Below are 14,822 nucleotides of genomic sequence, written 5' to 3'. Positions count from 1 at the left end.
GGTCCCCTAATCTTAGCTGAGCTAAGAAAACGGCCAGCCAGCTGCCTGGCACCTCTCCCCTCCCACCCACAACCTAGCGTCTTGCGGCTTGGACCCACCGTAGGCTCTGTGTTCAGACCCGACCCGGTACCCGTCTGCACCTCTCACCAGAGCTCCTCGGCCTCCCTCTGTGCCTGCAGCCGCGCCCTCTCCGCAATCAGCTCCTCAGAGATCTCTTCATAGGGCTTGTCGCCAGGGCCTTCTCCCATGATCCAGACCCAGACTTCACCATCTGCCCCCAGGAGCCACTGGATGTGCTTGTCACTCGCTGCCTCACAGCAGAAGGAGGCACCAGGAAGGAAGAAGAAACAGGTCTGAGTCCCAATTAGTACGGGAGGAGCTAGGTTGGCCGACGGAGCACAACCTTCACACCTCTCTACAGAGCAGTGTCATCGACAAAGGCATTCCGGAGAGATACCGGCCGGCCCGAGTGCAATGCCACCTCCCTCTCTCCCTCCCGCCCCTGCTGGGGAGCATCACAGCTGCCAAAGCCGGTGCCCAAGGCTGGAACTGGTGTTGGAGGCCGAGCCCCTCTGAGATCTTCAGCAGACAGCGCACCAGTCCTTCCTCTCTCTCCCTCCCGTCCACTGGCTGGAAACGGGGGACGGAGATAGTGTTGCAAGATGAAGACACTAGGCCCCTGACCCACATCAGCCTGTAACGTGAGGAAGAAATAAACCCGTGTGGTTTTAAGCCACTGAGATTTCTTAGTTTGCCGGCGGCAACAGACCCCAACGATTCCCGTGACTAAAATGCAAATCTGTCCCCAAAGCGGGGTAGTGCTGACACAGAAATGTAAACTATGTAATGCCATTGCCTTAGCAGGTTGCTGGCATTCAGCAGCAGGCTGAATGGATGGCCAGAGATCCATGCTATGCAAGGGCAAAACACTTGATCAAATTGTCAGATGCTGTAACTGGAAAGGCAGACCCTCGTACCTTCTGACCTTGCCACTCTAAGGAAGACGCTAGAAAACAGAACATTGAGAGCGGGTGTTGGTTGCTAGCAGCTGTGTTCAGCAAGGTGTTAAGAGAAAGAAAGGAGTTCGAGAAAGGATTGACTGCTTGGCAAATCAAAATGAAAGAGAATAGAGAGAATATAGAAATTTGGGACTTTGTAGGACTGGAAAAGCCACCTCTTTCTAGGGCCCAAATTACAAGAGATGGGATTTTTTTTTTTTTTAAGTTTTGCATGACAGAGCCTAATAAAACTTCTAAGGTGAATAAAGTGACCTAAGGTACAGGTGGCCATGAGAATGTGCTCCGCAGACATCCAACTACAGATAGCATAACTGAGCAAACAGTACAGTCCCTGTGCTCTTGTGTTTGCCCATGGCCGTGCTTCCCAGAGGTGGCCCCAGTCTTTGACTCAGCATGGTGGGCCCATTCCTAGGGGACACCAGACCCTTCGGATGGGCAGCTTCCATGCGGCCTGGACAAGCTTCCCTTGGGCTGCATGGCTGCCTAGAACACCTCGTCCCCTCATCTGCCTTCCCTGCCTCCTTCACTCAAGGTCAGACTTGTGCTGCAGGGTGATGGCTCTCCCACACTCCTCCAGCACTCTTCCCCTTTCCCCCCACAGGCGTTTCCTGAATAAAACCCTTGTGTGTGTAACCCCATCCCTGTCTCTAACTCCTCGGAGGAGCCAGGCTAACACAAACGCATGAAGAGTGCAATGCTTCCCACTTACTTTTCAAAGAGCCTAAGATAGATGCCCTTCGGTTGCAAGTAGAGGTATAGGGGAAAAGAAGCAGAGAATTACAGTCAGCTTGCAAAATATGTCTAGAAAAGAATTTTAGATGTTGTTCCCGGGACATGGAAGCAAACAGATCAGAAGCCTACTAAGTTTTTGAGCCTGAACTAAAACAAAAAAGCCTTCGATTATTCAAGACTTCAGCAACCTTTGGGTACCCAACCTCCATGAATGAATGGGAGGCAGATTTCAAAGGGTATCCTGATCCAAGGAGGGCGTGGTCCTCAACACTCATTCAGATGAAGCCAAGGGGGACAATGAACAAGGAGGGGCCTCCTCTAGGGCACAGTCTTACCCTCATTCAAGGCTGTCCCCTCACTGCCAGGACAGGAGAACTTCACAGTGCCTGACTAGCAGGACTTCAGGAATGCTATCAACTAATGACTGAGTGAGGCTCACATTCTCTTCTTTTCCATAGTGGACCTGCTCTACTGCTGTGCACTGTGTCATATGGGGTGGGGGTGGGGGTGGGGTTGTTTAGGTAACATGTCTTTTCAGCCACATCCAGACATTCTAGAGATTAATGCAGAATCCATGCAGACTGTGGACTTTGGGCTGGATGCAGTGACTGCCTGCGACTTGGGGGTGTCCCCATTAAGGAGATGGTGAGTGTATTTACATGGAAGAGGAGAACACAATGTGTGAGGGACCAGAATGACAATCTATGACAACGGCCGTGCTGTCTGGCACCCTATTTCCCTTCCCTGAACCCACCAGCTGACTACTTTTCTCAGCTCCCCTTCAGCTCCATGTGGCCATGTGAAGGAATTCTAGTCTATGAATGTCAGGGGATCTGATTTGTATGCTCTCAGGCTGTGGCTTTTGCAACTGGTATGTCTTTTCCTCGTTGTCTCTCATCCACCCATTTCATCCAAGATGGTGGCATCGCGAGAAAAAAGCAGCCTGATCCACGAGTCCATGTTTGAAAGCCAATGACACAGAAGAGTTACCTCATCCACATCAAGAAATAAAGCTTCCTCACTTAATTCGCTGAAATTTCAGCGTTTATCTATTACCGAGGGCAGCATTAATTCCCTGATACAGGAGGGCACTGTCATTTTTCTGCACGTTGAAAGAAATATTGTAATAGAGAAACACAGGCTTAATTATGACTGGTTGAAACAGGGAGGCAACCGCTATTAAAATTATAAATCTTCTTAAATTTTTTTTTAATGTTTATTTATTTTGGGGAGAGAGAGAGAGCGTGAGCATGGGCAGGGCAGAGACAGAAGGAGACACAGAATCCGAAGCAGGCTCCAGGCTCTGAGCTGTCGGCACAGAGCCCGACGCGGGGCTCAAACTCACAAACTGTGAGATCATGACCTGAGCCGAAGTCCGACGCCTAACCAACTGCGCCACCCAGGCGCCCCATACATCTTCTAAATTAATAGTGGGGGGAAATAAATGATAAGAGGCCTACCGATCTTATGAAAATATGTAAAGGGACAAGAGAAAACAACAAAAACTATGCAGCTGTTACAGCAGGCACCGTCAGTTCCTGACCACTGCCCACCCCACCCCCACCTTCCTCCCTGCATCAGAAAACCCCGATCTGCTCAGGGTGTTACAGACATCTCTCAGCTTTGGGAGAGGCATGTTTCTACGCCGGCCTCAAAGGACAAGTAAAACTGGTGAGCGATCGATCTAGAAGAGAGCAAATGTCCCTGTTTCTGGCAAAGTGGACGTAAGCAGAAGTCTGAGCAAAGGGCTTTCCCCCTCGGAACAAAAGGGGAAGACTCTTTGGAAGAAACCCCTTCACCCTTTCCTCCCTCCTCCTCCCTGGAATGAAGAGGTGAGGCCAGGGACAGCTGGAAGACTTTTGTCTCTAGGAGGAAGAAAGCCACAAGCTAAGGGCAAGCAAGGAGAAAGAGAGGATTCGGGGCCTTCATGATTCTGTTGAGCAGATACACCAATACTAACCCGTGCAGCACATCTCCAGCCTGGCCACTGCAGGCAAGTAAGGAACTTCAAAGAATACAGTTCTATCATTATCAAATGAAATGTGATCATATAAACAAGAAATAGTTATTTAATGAAGCAACTATTTGCTAGGTGCTCCATTAGGTAAAGCCAAGCACATCATTAACTGATATAGGTAACAAACACAAAATAACACTGAAACCCTAAACCCTAAGTATGTTCGTTAACACAAAAAACATGAACAGAATTCCCCTGCTGAAAATCTGAGGCTTCCAGACGTGGTCAAAAAATAAAATCTAGGGGCAGCTGGATGGCTTAGTCGGTTTAAGCATCTGACTCTTGATCTCAGCTCAGGTCTGGATCTCAGGGTCATGAGTTCAAGCCCCACGTTGAGCTGCACGCTGGGCATGAAGTCTACTTAAAAAAATAATAACAATATAAAAAGAATAAAAGAATAAAATCTAACTGTGGATTATTTAAATAAAACATACATTTTTTTTACAAGAAAAAGGTTAAAAATAAAGAGCTAGCTAACAATAGACTGTGAAAAGGTGAGCAAAAAGAAAGCAAGAGTGGCAATGTCAAACAAAGCAAATTCAAGGACAACTGTGTTCAACAAGACAAAGAAGAATACTGTGTGGTAACAAAAGATGCACTCCACAAAGAAGAAGTAACAGTCATAAAACTTGACACAATATGTGATACAGCAGACAACTTGCATCAAACAAAATTCCTAACTTTTTAAATTTTTTTTAAAAATTTTTTAATCTTTATTTTTGAGAAAGAGACAGAGTGTGAGCAGGAGGAGGAACAGAGAGAGAGGGAGACACAGAATCCAAAGCAGGGTCCAGGCTCCGAGCTGTCAGCTCGACAGAGCCCAACATGGGGCTGGAACCCACAAACTATAAGATCATGACCTGAGCCGAAGTTGGATGCCCAACCAACTGAGCCACCCAGGCACTCCCTAACTTTTTAAATTTTTAAAAAACATGTATTTATTTTGAGAGACAGAGATAGAGAGCACGTAGGGGAGGGGCAGAGTGAGAGGGAGACAGAGAATCCCCAGCAGGATCTCCACCGTCATTGCGGAGCCCGTCGCAGGGCTCAAACTCACAAACCTCGAGTTCATGACCTGAGCCAAAATCAAGAGTTGGACACTCAACCCACTGACCCACCCTGGTGCCCTCAGAAAACTCCTAACAAGGCAAGAAGAATTTGAAAATGTATATATGTGATGCAAGTTTTACTACATTTATTTCAGAAGTTGATGGATCAAATAGATTTTTTAAATTATTTAAACATTTAAAAATTTTTTAATTATTTAAAAATAATATAGAGGATTTGAATAATGTGTCAACAAAATTTTAGTTAATAATTACAGAACTTTATTCCTTAGCTTTTGACATTATACTTTTTTTCCTTTTGAGCTTGCAAATATGAGGAGAACTTTATAGGCCATAATCTCTAATAATAATACAAAAACTAGAAATCGATGGGAAAAATAGCCATTTTTAAAAGTCATTAATAAATTTGGGTCACCTGGTGGCTCAGTCTGTTAAGCATCCAACTCTTGATTTTGGCTCAAGTTATGATCCCAGGCTCTTGGGATTGAGCCCCGCCTCAGGCTCCACATTGGGTGTGGGACCTGTTTAAGATCCTCTCTCTCTCCCTCTGCCCCTATCCCTGCTCGCACTCTCTTTCTCTAAAAAAATAAAAATTAAAAAATAAAAATAAAAGCCATTAATAAATTCATAATTAACAAGATATCTCCTAGGTCTTCTATGAAATCTTAGAAAAAAATCAAAATTGAAATTATGCATTATGTAAAAGGAAAATGTAGCCCAAAACTATCGACACATAAAAGAAAAATTATAGACTTAAAGGCTTTCCTTTTTGATGTCCCCATGAAGATGCACCTCTCTTCTCCAAGCACGTAACAATAATAAATACAAAATAATAGGGGGAAAAATGCATAGGAATACAAGAAACACCTCCATGGAATCTATTCCAAACAGGAATGTGGAAACAGTGAACAGTGTGGAAGCCTTGGACTCCACATGGGTCCCCTGGCAAATCGTGGTCACCAGGAATGTAACTCTTACAGAGAAAAGGGGAACAAAAGTTCTCCAGGCAAAGCAGGGGCCTGAAAGGATCGTTATTGAAGCCAAGTGCTTGGCAAGTGCAAGAAACAGCAAGGAGGCCATTGTGGCTGCAGTAGAGTGGACAAGAAGGAGAGTGGGCAAGAAGGTGGAGAGGCAGCAGCAGCCCCAGCCCTGGTGGACACGGATGGCACAGGTAAGGACTCTGGATTTCATCCTGAGTGAGATGGAAGCCACAAGAAGCGGAGGGCGGGGAAAGTGACATATCTCATTTACATTTCACAATGCACTCTACCTGTTGTGGGGAAAACCGTGCGTCCATTAGCATTTGTGAACGGTCCCTGTGAAAGGAAATCATTTCTTGGGGTAAGGATGGAGGAGTCATAAAGTTGTTAAGATTTAGGATACATTCTGGGGCGCCTGGGTGGCGCAGTCGGTTAAGCGTCCGACTTCAGCCAGGTCACGATCTCGCGGTCCGTGAGTTCGAGCCCCGCGTCAGGCTCTGGGCTGATGGCTCGGAGCCTGGAGCCTGTTTCCGATTCTGTGTCTCCCTCTCTCTCTGCCCCTCCCCCGTTCATGCTCTGTCTCTCTCTGTCCAAAAATAAATAAAAAACGTTGAAAAAAAAAATTTAAAAAAAGATTTAGGATACATTCTGAAGAAAAAAAGCAATATTTGCTTAAATTCCGGATACAAATTGTGAAAGAAAGGGAACAAGAGAACTCCAATGTTTCAAGCTCAAATGATAGAACAAATGGTCACGTGACTGAAACTGGTAACATGAAAGAAACAACTTGGCGAAATCAATGATTCCATCTGGGCCAAATTAAGTTTGACATGCTTATTCGGTGTCCAATAGGCAGTTGAATAAAATAGGGGTGAGAGGAGAGGCTAGAAAGAAGACAAAAAGTTTGGCAGTCATCAGTGTGTAGATATCTAAAACCACAAAACTGGATGACAACAGGGACAGAGTATAGCACAGAGGCCCAGGACACTTCAACAGTTAGACAGCAGGAGGACCCCCAAAGGAGACAAGGACAAAGAACCCTGTGAGGCAGGGGAACAACCCTAAAAGAGCGATATCCCAGAAGCCAAGGGGAGAAAGAATTTCTGGAATTAAGGAGGCATCAACTGCAGTCAAGAGGATGAAGACAGAGAACTGACCACTGAATTTGGCAACATGGAGGTCATGGTTATCTTAATAAGAGTGGTTTCATGAGTTGATGAAAAGGAATACTTGGAAACTTCTAGAGGGAAGTATAAAAGCACATCATGATAACTTTGGGGAAGGGAAGAATTTCTTCTACAAGACATAAAAGGAATAAACTGTAAGAGACAATGTTGATGAATTTGAATACAGATTAAAGCTTAAAATTTCTACACAAAAACGCACACCATAAAGACAATTAAAAACCAAGCCACCAACTGAGAGAAGATATTTGAATACACATAACTGTCAAATGATTGCAACAATTAATTAAAGCAATAATAACAGCTAACTTCTACAGAGGGCTTATCTGCTAATCATGGTTCAACATATTTTACATCTATTAAACTTATTAATGTCTAGAACAATCTTTCCCTACTGGGGTCTTGTGAGAAAAATAAGCCCTCTAAAACGTAATTTGAATGATGATTTTCCTCAGTTCTCCCAAAGATGGTATATAGATAGTACTAGCCTGATGCACTGTAGAAAAGTTAACTCATTACATACAGTGAATCCTTTAGGGAACCGTTCTCAAATAACTTGCTCTCAGGATGCCTTTACATTCTTTAAAGACACCGAGTATTTCAAACGCTTTAATTTATTTGAGTTATATCTACTAATATTTACCATATTCAAAACTAAAATCGGAAAAAAAATGAATGTTTATTTAAAATAATGGCAAATCCATGACATGCTAACACAGCTAGCATTTTTATGAAAAGTGGCTGCATATTCTAGAACAAAACTATCTAATTGGAAGAGTGGCCTTGTTCTGCATTTTTGCAAATCTATTTGATGTCCACCTTAATAGAAAACATCTGGATTCTCATATCTGCTTCTACGTTCATTCTGTTGCAATATGTAATTTTAGTTGAAGTTTATGAAAAATTTTTGACTTCACACGGATACATAGTTAGAAAGGAGAAGAAAATAGAAAAATTGATAGTTTTTTCAGATATGTATTGATAATCTTTGATACTACAATGAAACTTAAACAAATCGTAGTTTCTTAAAGGTATATTGTGATGTGAAACCTGAAAAAATATCAATGAATTTATTGTACTTTGTTATGTTAGAACTCATTGCATGTTAATTTCTTACTTTTGATCAATATACCATGATAATATAAAATGTTTCCATTTGGAGAAGCTGGGTGAAAGCTATATGGGAATTCTCTGGGTCACCTTGCAACTCTGAAGTCTCTAAAGTTATTTCAAAATAAAAAGCTTAAAATTCTAAAAAGCAAAATAAATATCAATTGGTTTATTTTGTGCTTCGAATGGGTCTTTCACTAATGCATGATCTTGCAACATTTTTCATCGGTCCTTTGGAAGATACTGGTTCACTAGGTCAAGTAGATATTCCCAATGTGGATACATTTTATTTTACAATATTAGAAAAGTGTTTGTTAACATCACCATGAGTCTCATGATTCTGGTGACAGAGTTTTCCAAAAATTCTAACTTTTGCTTGTAAGCTGGGATTTTATCTTTGGCATATATTGTATCAGTTGTTTTTCAAGTGACAGGTTCACTTTATTCATTTTCAAATACCCGAGTCTTTGTTTTTGTCTTTTTTTTTTTTTTTTTTTTTTTTTTTTGAGAGAGAGAGAGAATGAGAGCACGCGGCGGGAGGGGTAGAGGGAGAGAGAGAATCTTAAGCAGCTTCCACACTCAGTGCAGAGCCCAACGCCAGGCTCTATGTCACAACCCCCAGATCATGACCTGAGCTGAAATCAAGAGTCGGACGCTTAACCAATTCAGCCACCCAGGTGCCTCTCAAATCCCCAAGTCTTAACAAAGCCGTAGTTTATCTTTCAGTCTTCCTTCAAGTAAAAACTTGAAGCATTCTATGAATACTTCAGAATAGAAGGTATTCTATGAATCAAGAGGTGCACCATATGACTCCAGAAATTCCACAGTGCTTTTCCTCAATGCTTTATGCATACTTCTCATTTTATCATACAACATAATAAATAAGGTTTACTGTCTCATCGAGGAGTGAAACCATCATAAACTTGACTGTAACGACACGATGGTGGAAAAAGACAATGGCTACTGATACCAAGAGACCAGCCCATTTACCCACTCTTAGTTTCGCATCGTTAGTACAAGCGCAAATGTGGCAAAAAGGTCAGACAGCACCTTAGTATTATTGTGAAAATAGTTTTAACCTTGTGGACATGCAGAGTCACAGACCTCCAGGAACCCACGGACCACACTGCAAGAATCACTGCTAAAATGTCAGGGCTTAATTTTTTCACAGAATCTTGATTAGGGGGAAAAAATTTATCTGAAATACACAAAGAACACTTATAAACAAATAAGAAAATGATCAGCAGCCCCACAGAAGAAAAGGCAACTGATAATTGTCCCAAATGCCACTAGTTGCCTACCAATTACCCCTCCATCCTCCTTCCACTGTTTCCTTGCTTTTAGTACGCAGAATTTAATCAAACAGCAATATGCTTGCATAAAATTCTCATTTTCTGTCTCCCTTCCAGGGAAGGGTAGTCATGTGACAGAGTTCTGGCCAACTATTATAAGTAAAAGGTAGTGAAAGGGCTGTGTAAAGTGTTTGCTATCCTGATACAAATATCACCCAGTCTTTCTCTCTTTTTTTTTTTAAGTTTATTTATTTATTTTGAGAGAGACAGTGTGAACAGGGAGGGGCAGAGAGAGAGGGAGAGAGAGAATCCCAAGCAGGCTCCGCACTGTCAGCACAGAGCCCCACATAGGGCTCAAACTCACGAAACTGTGAGATCGTGACCTGAGCTGAAACCAAGAGCCAGACGCTTGACTGACTGAGCCACCCATGGAACCCTAACACCCAGTCTTCCTTCCCCCTATTCTTCGTGACTGGAACACAGATGTGGTGTTAAAAAGCCAAATTACTAAGCCACCATCTGAAGATCAAGAAAGAAGTGTCAGCAACATTAATAACATCACAGAGCAAATAACCCGCTTCAGGTCTGCCTACTTCTAGATTTTTTGGTTAGGTGGAAAAGCAACCCTACTTACAGAAGTCCCTGGTGATTAGGTTTTCTGTTGCTTCCAGTTTAACACATTCCTGTCACATTATTGATACGAACAGACATTTCACGGAAGAGGAAACACAAACAGTAAACTGACAAAGATACTTAACTTTATCGCTAATTAGACACAAGCATATAAAAACAAGAATGAACTATCATTTCACTCCTACACGATTGGAAAGAATTTTGTAAAAAGTCTGATGAAGCGGGGCACCTGGGTGGCTCAGTCAGTTAAGCATCTGACTTCAGCTCAGGCCAGGATCTCACGGTTCGTGGGTTCGGGCCCCGTGTCAGGCTCTGCACTGAAAGCTCAGAGCCTGGAGCCTGCTTCTGATTCTGTGTCTCCTTCTTTCTGCCCCTCCCCCGCTCACACTTGTCTCTCTCTCTCTCAGAAATAAATAAACATTAAAAAAAAATTTTTTTTTTAAAAGCCTGATGAGGCAAGTGTTGGAAGGGATATGGAGCAACATTAATTGTTACAAATTGCTGATGGTAGAAGGTACCGATACAACCACTTTGAAGATCTTTGATAATGTTAAGTTGAAAATGCTGTACATTAATACTAAGGAATAGCACTTCAGGTGTATAACTTACAGAATCTCTTTCACATGTGCTCAAAGAAAACTGAACCAGAAAATATTGTTCCAATTTAACACTGTTCAGAATATGAAAAATTGGAAATAACATAAATACCCAATAAAGGAAACCAGACAAATAAATCTTGATATGTTTTATAATGTAATACTCTACGGCAAGAAAAATATATTTGAACAACACAGATATGTGTCTTTTAAAAACACAGAACCACAAAATTAAATTAACTTCAGGTTACATACAGTATAATGTCATTCATATAATGATTAAGCAACATAGTGCCTACAAAATATATATTGCGGTATGGAAAAGATATAAGCAGGATATACATTGAATTTAATAAGAGTTGCATATTGGGAGAGAGACAGGGAGTAAAATTTTAGGAAGGCATTAACATAGGTCTCTGCTGTATATGAAGTGTTTAAATAAAAACAAAGAAGGCACTAATATCAACATTTAATAAAGACATTATGGGTCCAAACACAAGAAAGAGCAAGTGTTGGAGAAAACATGGAGAACTAGGAAATCTCATGCCCTGTTGGTGGGAATGCAAACTGGTGCAGCCACTGCGGAAAACAGTATGGAGGTTGCGCAAAAAGTTAAAAATAGAACTACCCTGGGGCGCCTGGGTGGCTCAGTTGGTTAAGCCTCCGACTTCAGCTCAGGTCATGATCTCACGGTTCATGTGTTCAAGCCCCGCATCAGGCTCCACGCTGATAGTGAAAACCCTGCTTGGGATTCTCTCTCTCTCTTTCTCTCTCTCTCTCTCTTTCAAAAATAAATAAATAAACTTTAAAAAAAAAAATGAAAGAAAGAAAAATGGAACTAACCCTAAGATTCAGGAGCACCTGGGTGGCTCCATCAGTTAAGCACTAGACTTAGGCTCAAGTCATGATGTCACAGATCGTCAGTTTGAGCCCCACATCAGACCCTCTGCTGTCAGCACAGAGCCCACTTCAGATCTCTCTCTCTCTCTCTTTCTCTCTCTCTCTGGCCTTTTCCTGCTCATGCATGCATGCACATGCTCTCTCTCTCTCTCTCTCTCTCTCTCTGTCTGTCTTTCTGTCTCAAAAATAAACATTTAAAAAAGTGGGGGGTACCTGGGTGGCTCAATCAGTTAAGCGTCAGACTTAGGCTCGGGTCATGATCTCGTGGTTCATGGGATGGAACCCTACATCGGGCTCCACACTGAGACTGCAGAACTTGCTTGGGATTCTCTCTCTCTCTCTCTCTCTCCCCGACCTGTGCTCTCTCTCTCTCCCTCTCAAAATGAATAAACTTTAAAAAATAAATAAAAAATAAAAAGTTTTAAAAAAGGAAAACTACCCTGTGATCCAGTAATTCCACTACTGGGTATTTACATAAAAAGCACAAAAACATGTACCCTTAAGTTTCTAGCAGCAATATTTACAATAGCCAAATTATGGAAGGAGCCCAGTTGTCCATCTATAGATGGACACATATGGACATGCACAATGGAATATCATTCAACCATTTAAAAAAAAAAAAGAATGAAATCTTGCCATTTGCAACAATGTGGATGGAGCTACAATGTATTATGCTAAGTGAAATAGGTCAGGCAGAGAAAGACAAATATCATATGATTTCACTCATATGTGGAATTTAAGAAACAAAACAAACAAGCAAAGGAAAAAAAAAAAAAAAAAAGGAGAGACAGACATACCAAGAAACAGACTCGTAATTATAGAGAACAAACTGATGGTTACCAGAGGGGAGGAGGGTGGGGGCATGGGTGAAAAGATGATTGAGGATTAAAACACTTATTGGGTCACCAGGGTGGCTCAGTAGGGTTGAGCATCTGACTCTGGATTTCGGCTCAGGTCATGATCTCATGATTCTCAGGATGGAGCCCCATGACCGGCTCTGCACTGAATACACGGAGCCTGCTTGGGATTCTCTCTCTCCCTGTCTCTCTGCCCCTCCCCCTGCTCATGTGTGCACTCTCTCTCTCTCTCTCAAAACAAATACACTTAAAAAAAAGAGTACACGTATCACGATCATGATGAGCACTGAGTAATGTATAGAGTTGTTGAATCATTATATTGTACCCCTGAAACTAATATAACACTGTATATTAACTATACTGGAATTGAAATTTTAAAAAACAACTTTAAAACCAGGGGATACCTGGATGGCTCAGTCAGTTGGGCATCCAACTCTTGGTTTCTGGTCAGGTCATGATCTCATGGGTCATGAGTTCAAGCCCCACCTCAGGCTCCACACTATCAGTATGGAGCCTGCTTGGGATTCTCTCTCTTCCCCTCTCTCTCTGCCCCTCCCTCACTCTCTCTCTCTCTCTTTCAAAATAAAAAAATAAACTTGAAAAAAATTTTTTAAGTTTTTAAAAAGGCATTATGGGTCCATGAGTATTCATTATATTATTTTCCATTTTGCCTAGATGTTCAAATATTTTATGAGATTTTTTAAAGCTTTATTTTTAAAAGATGCACATGAATTAACTACGTTTTAATCTAAAACATTTAAAAAATAAAATAAGATAAAGTAAGAGAAAAGAACTAATGAAGAAAAAAGCCAGGATTAATGAAATGCAAAGCGTATATGAGTCTAAACATTTGTTCTTTGAAAAATGTAGTAAAATAAGAAATCACCTGGCATGACTAATTAAGTAAAAAGAAATAAGGTAAAAAAAAAAAAAAGAAAACATTAGGAATTAAAAAGACAATGTAAAACAAGGAGTGATTACAAGAGAATTTCATGTGCTATTCCATGTTAATAAATTTGAAAACACAGATGCAGATATAGGCATAAATGTTCATGACCTTACTTTTTTTTTTTTTTTTTGAGAGAGAGAGAGAGAGAGAGAGAGCATGTGCACAAGTAGCGGAAGGGCAAAGGGAGCAGGAGTGAGAGAATCGTAAGCAGGCTCCATGCTTTATGAAGAGGAACCTAGAAATAGCAGATCAGAGGGAGAAGAAGGGAGAGACAGGAGGAGAGCCCTGAGAAGGTAGAATATATCTAGAATACTCAGCATGGAGCCAAGATGCAGGATGGGAGAGAAAGGGCAATGGGAGGCCTGTGTCAATGAAGAGAATGGATCCTGCTGCAAACTTTTTTCTTTTTCTTTTTTTCTTTTTGAGAGAGAGGGCATGAGCAGCGGAGGGGCAGAGAGAGAGAGAGAGAACACTGAGAGCCTGACATGGGGCTCAATCCCACAATCGTGAGATCAGGACCTGAGCCAAGATCAAGAGTCAGATGCTCAACCGACTGAGCCACGCAGGCGCCCCTTCATGACCTTAAATTAGACAATGGTTTCTTAGATGTGGTACCAAAAACACAAACAGCAATAACAAGAACTAGATATATATAAATAAAATTAGACTTCATTGAAATTTAAAGCATTCATGTTGCAAAGGACACACCAAGAAAGTAAAAAGGCAACCCAGGAGTGGGAGGAAATATTTTTAAATCTGATAAGGAACTTGTACCTACAGTGTATAAAAATTCTTGCAACTCAATAGTAAAATCCAACCCAGTCAAAAAATGGGCAAAGTATCTAAACAGACATTTCTTCAAAGAAGATATTGTGGTCAATAAGCACAAGAAAAAATGCTCAATATTGTTACTCATAAAAGAAATCAAAATCAAAATCACAATGACCTATCATTTCATACCCACCAGGACAGCTTTAATAAAAAGACATAGATAATAGCAAGGGTCGTTGAAGATGTAGCAAAATTGGAATTCTCATACGGCTGGTGGGAATGTAAAATGGTGCAACTCTTTTGGAAAACAGGCTGGTAGTTCTTCAGATGGTTAAACATAAGGTTTAACCAGCAATTCCAATCCTAGGTGCACACCTAAGAGAAATGAAAACATATGTGCACACAAAAACTTGTGCATGAATGTTTATAGAAGTGTGATTCATAATAGCAAAAAGGTGAAAACAGCCCAAATGTCCATTAAGAGATGGACAAATTGTTTTTTTAAATGCACATTTGAGCAATGGAATATTATTCAGCCACAAAAAGGAATGCTACAGTATTGATGGACCTTGAAAACATCATGCTAAGTGCAAGAAGCCAGCCACAAAAGTCCACATATTACATGATTCCATTCATATCAAAATCCAGAACAGAGAAATTATAGAGGCATAAAGTAGATTAGTGATTGCCAAGGACTGGGGAAGGAAGAAAAGGA

General features: G+C 41.5%; 1 protein-coding gene across 4 annotated transcripts in view; it reads right to left on the bottom strand.

Annotated features, from left to right (window-relative positions):
• SH2D4B (SH2 domain containing 4B) overlaps positions 1-6,218 on the bottom strand; it is a 68,358-nt gene extending 62,140 nt beyond the window's left edge. For all 4 annotated transcript variants that reach the window (XM_058696853.1, XM_058696854.1, XM_058696856.1 and 1 more), the window contains exon 1: positions 148-6,218. In XM_058696853.1, the coding sequence (XP_058552836.1) occupies positions 148-248 (101 nt within the window). In that variant the 5' untranslated portion in view covers positions 249-6,218. The remainder of the gene's footprint in view (positions 1-147) is intronic.
• Positions 6,219-14,822: the final 8,604 nt, after the last annotated feature.

This window comes from Neofelis nebulosa, chromosome 13 (genome assembly GCF_028018385.1).
Source record: "Neofelis nebulosa isolate mNeoNeb1 chromosome 13, mNeoNeb1.pri, whole genome shotgun sequence".
Taxonomy (NCBI): Eukaryota; Metazoa; Chordata; class Mammalia; order Carnivora; family Felidae; genus Neofelis; species Neofelis nebulosa.
This window is presented reverse-complemented; position numbering and strand designations above follow the sequence as displayed.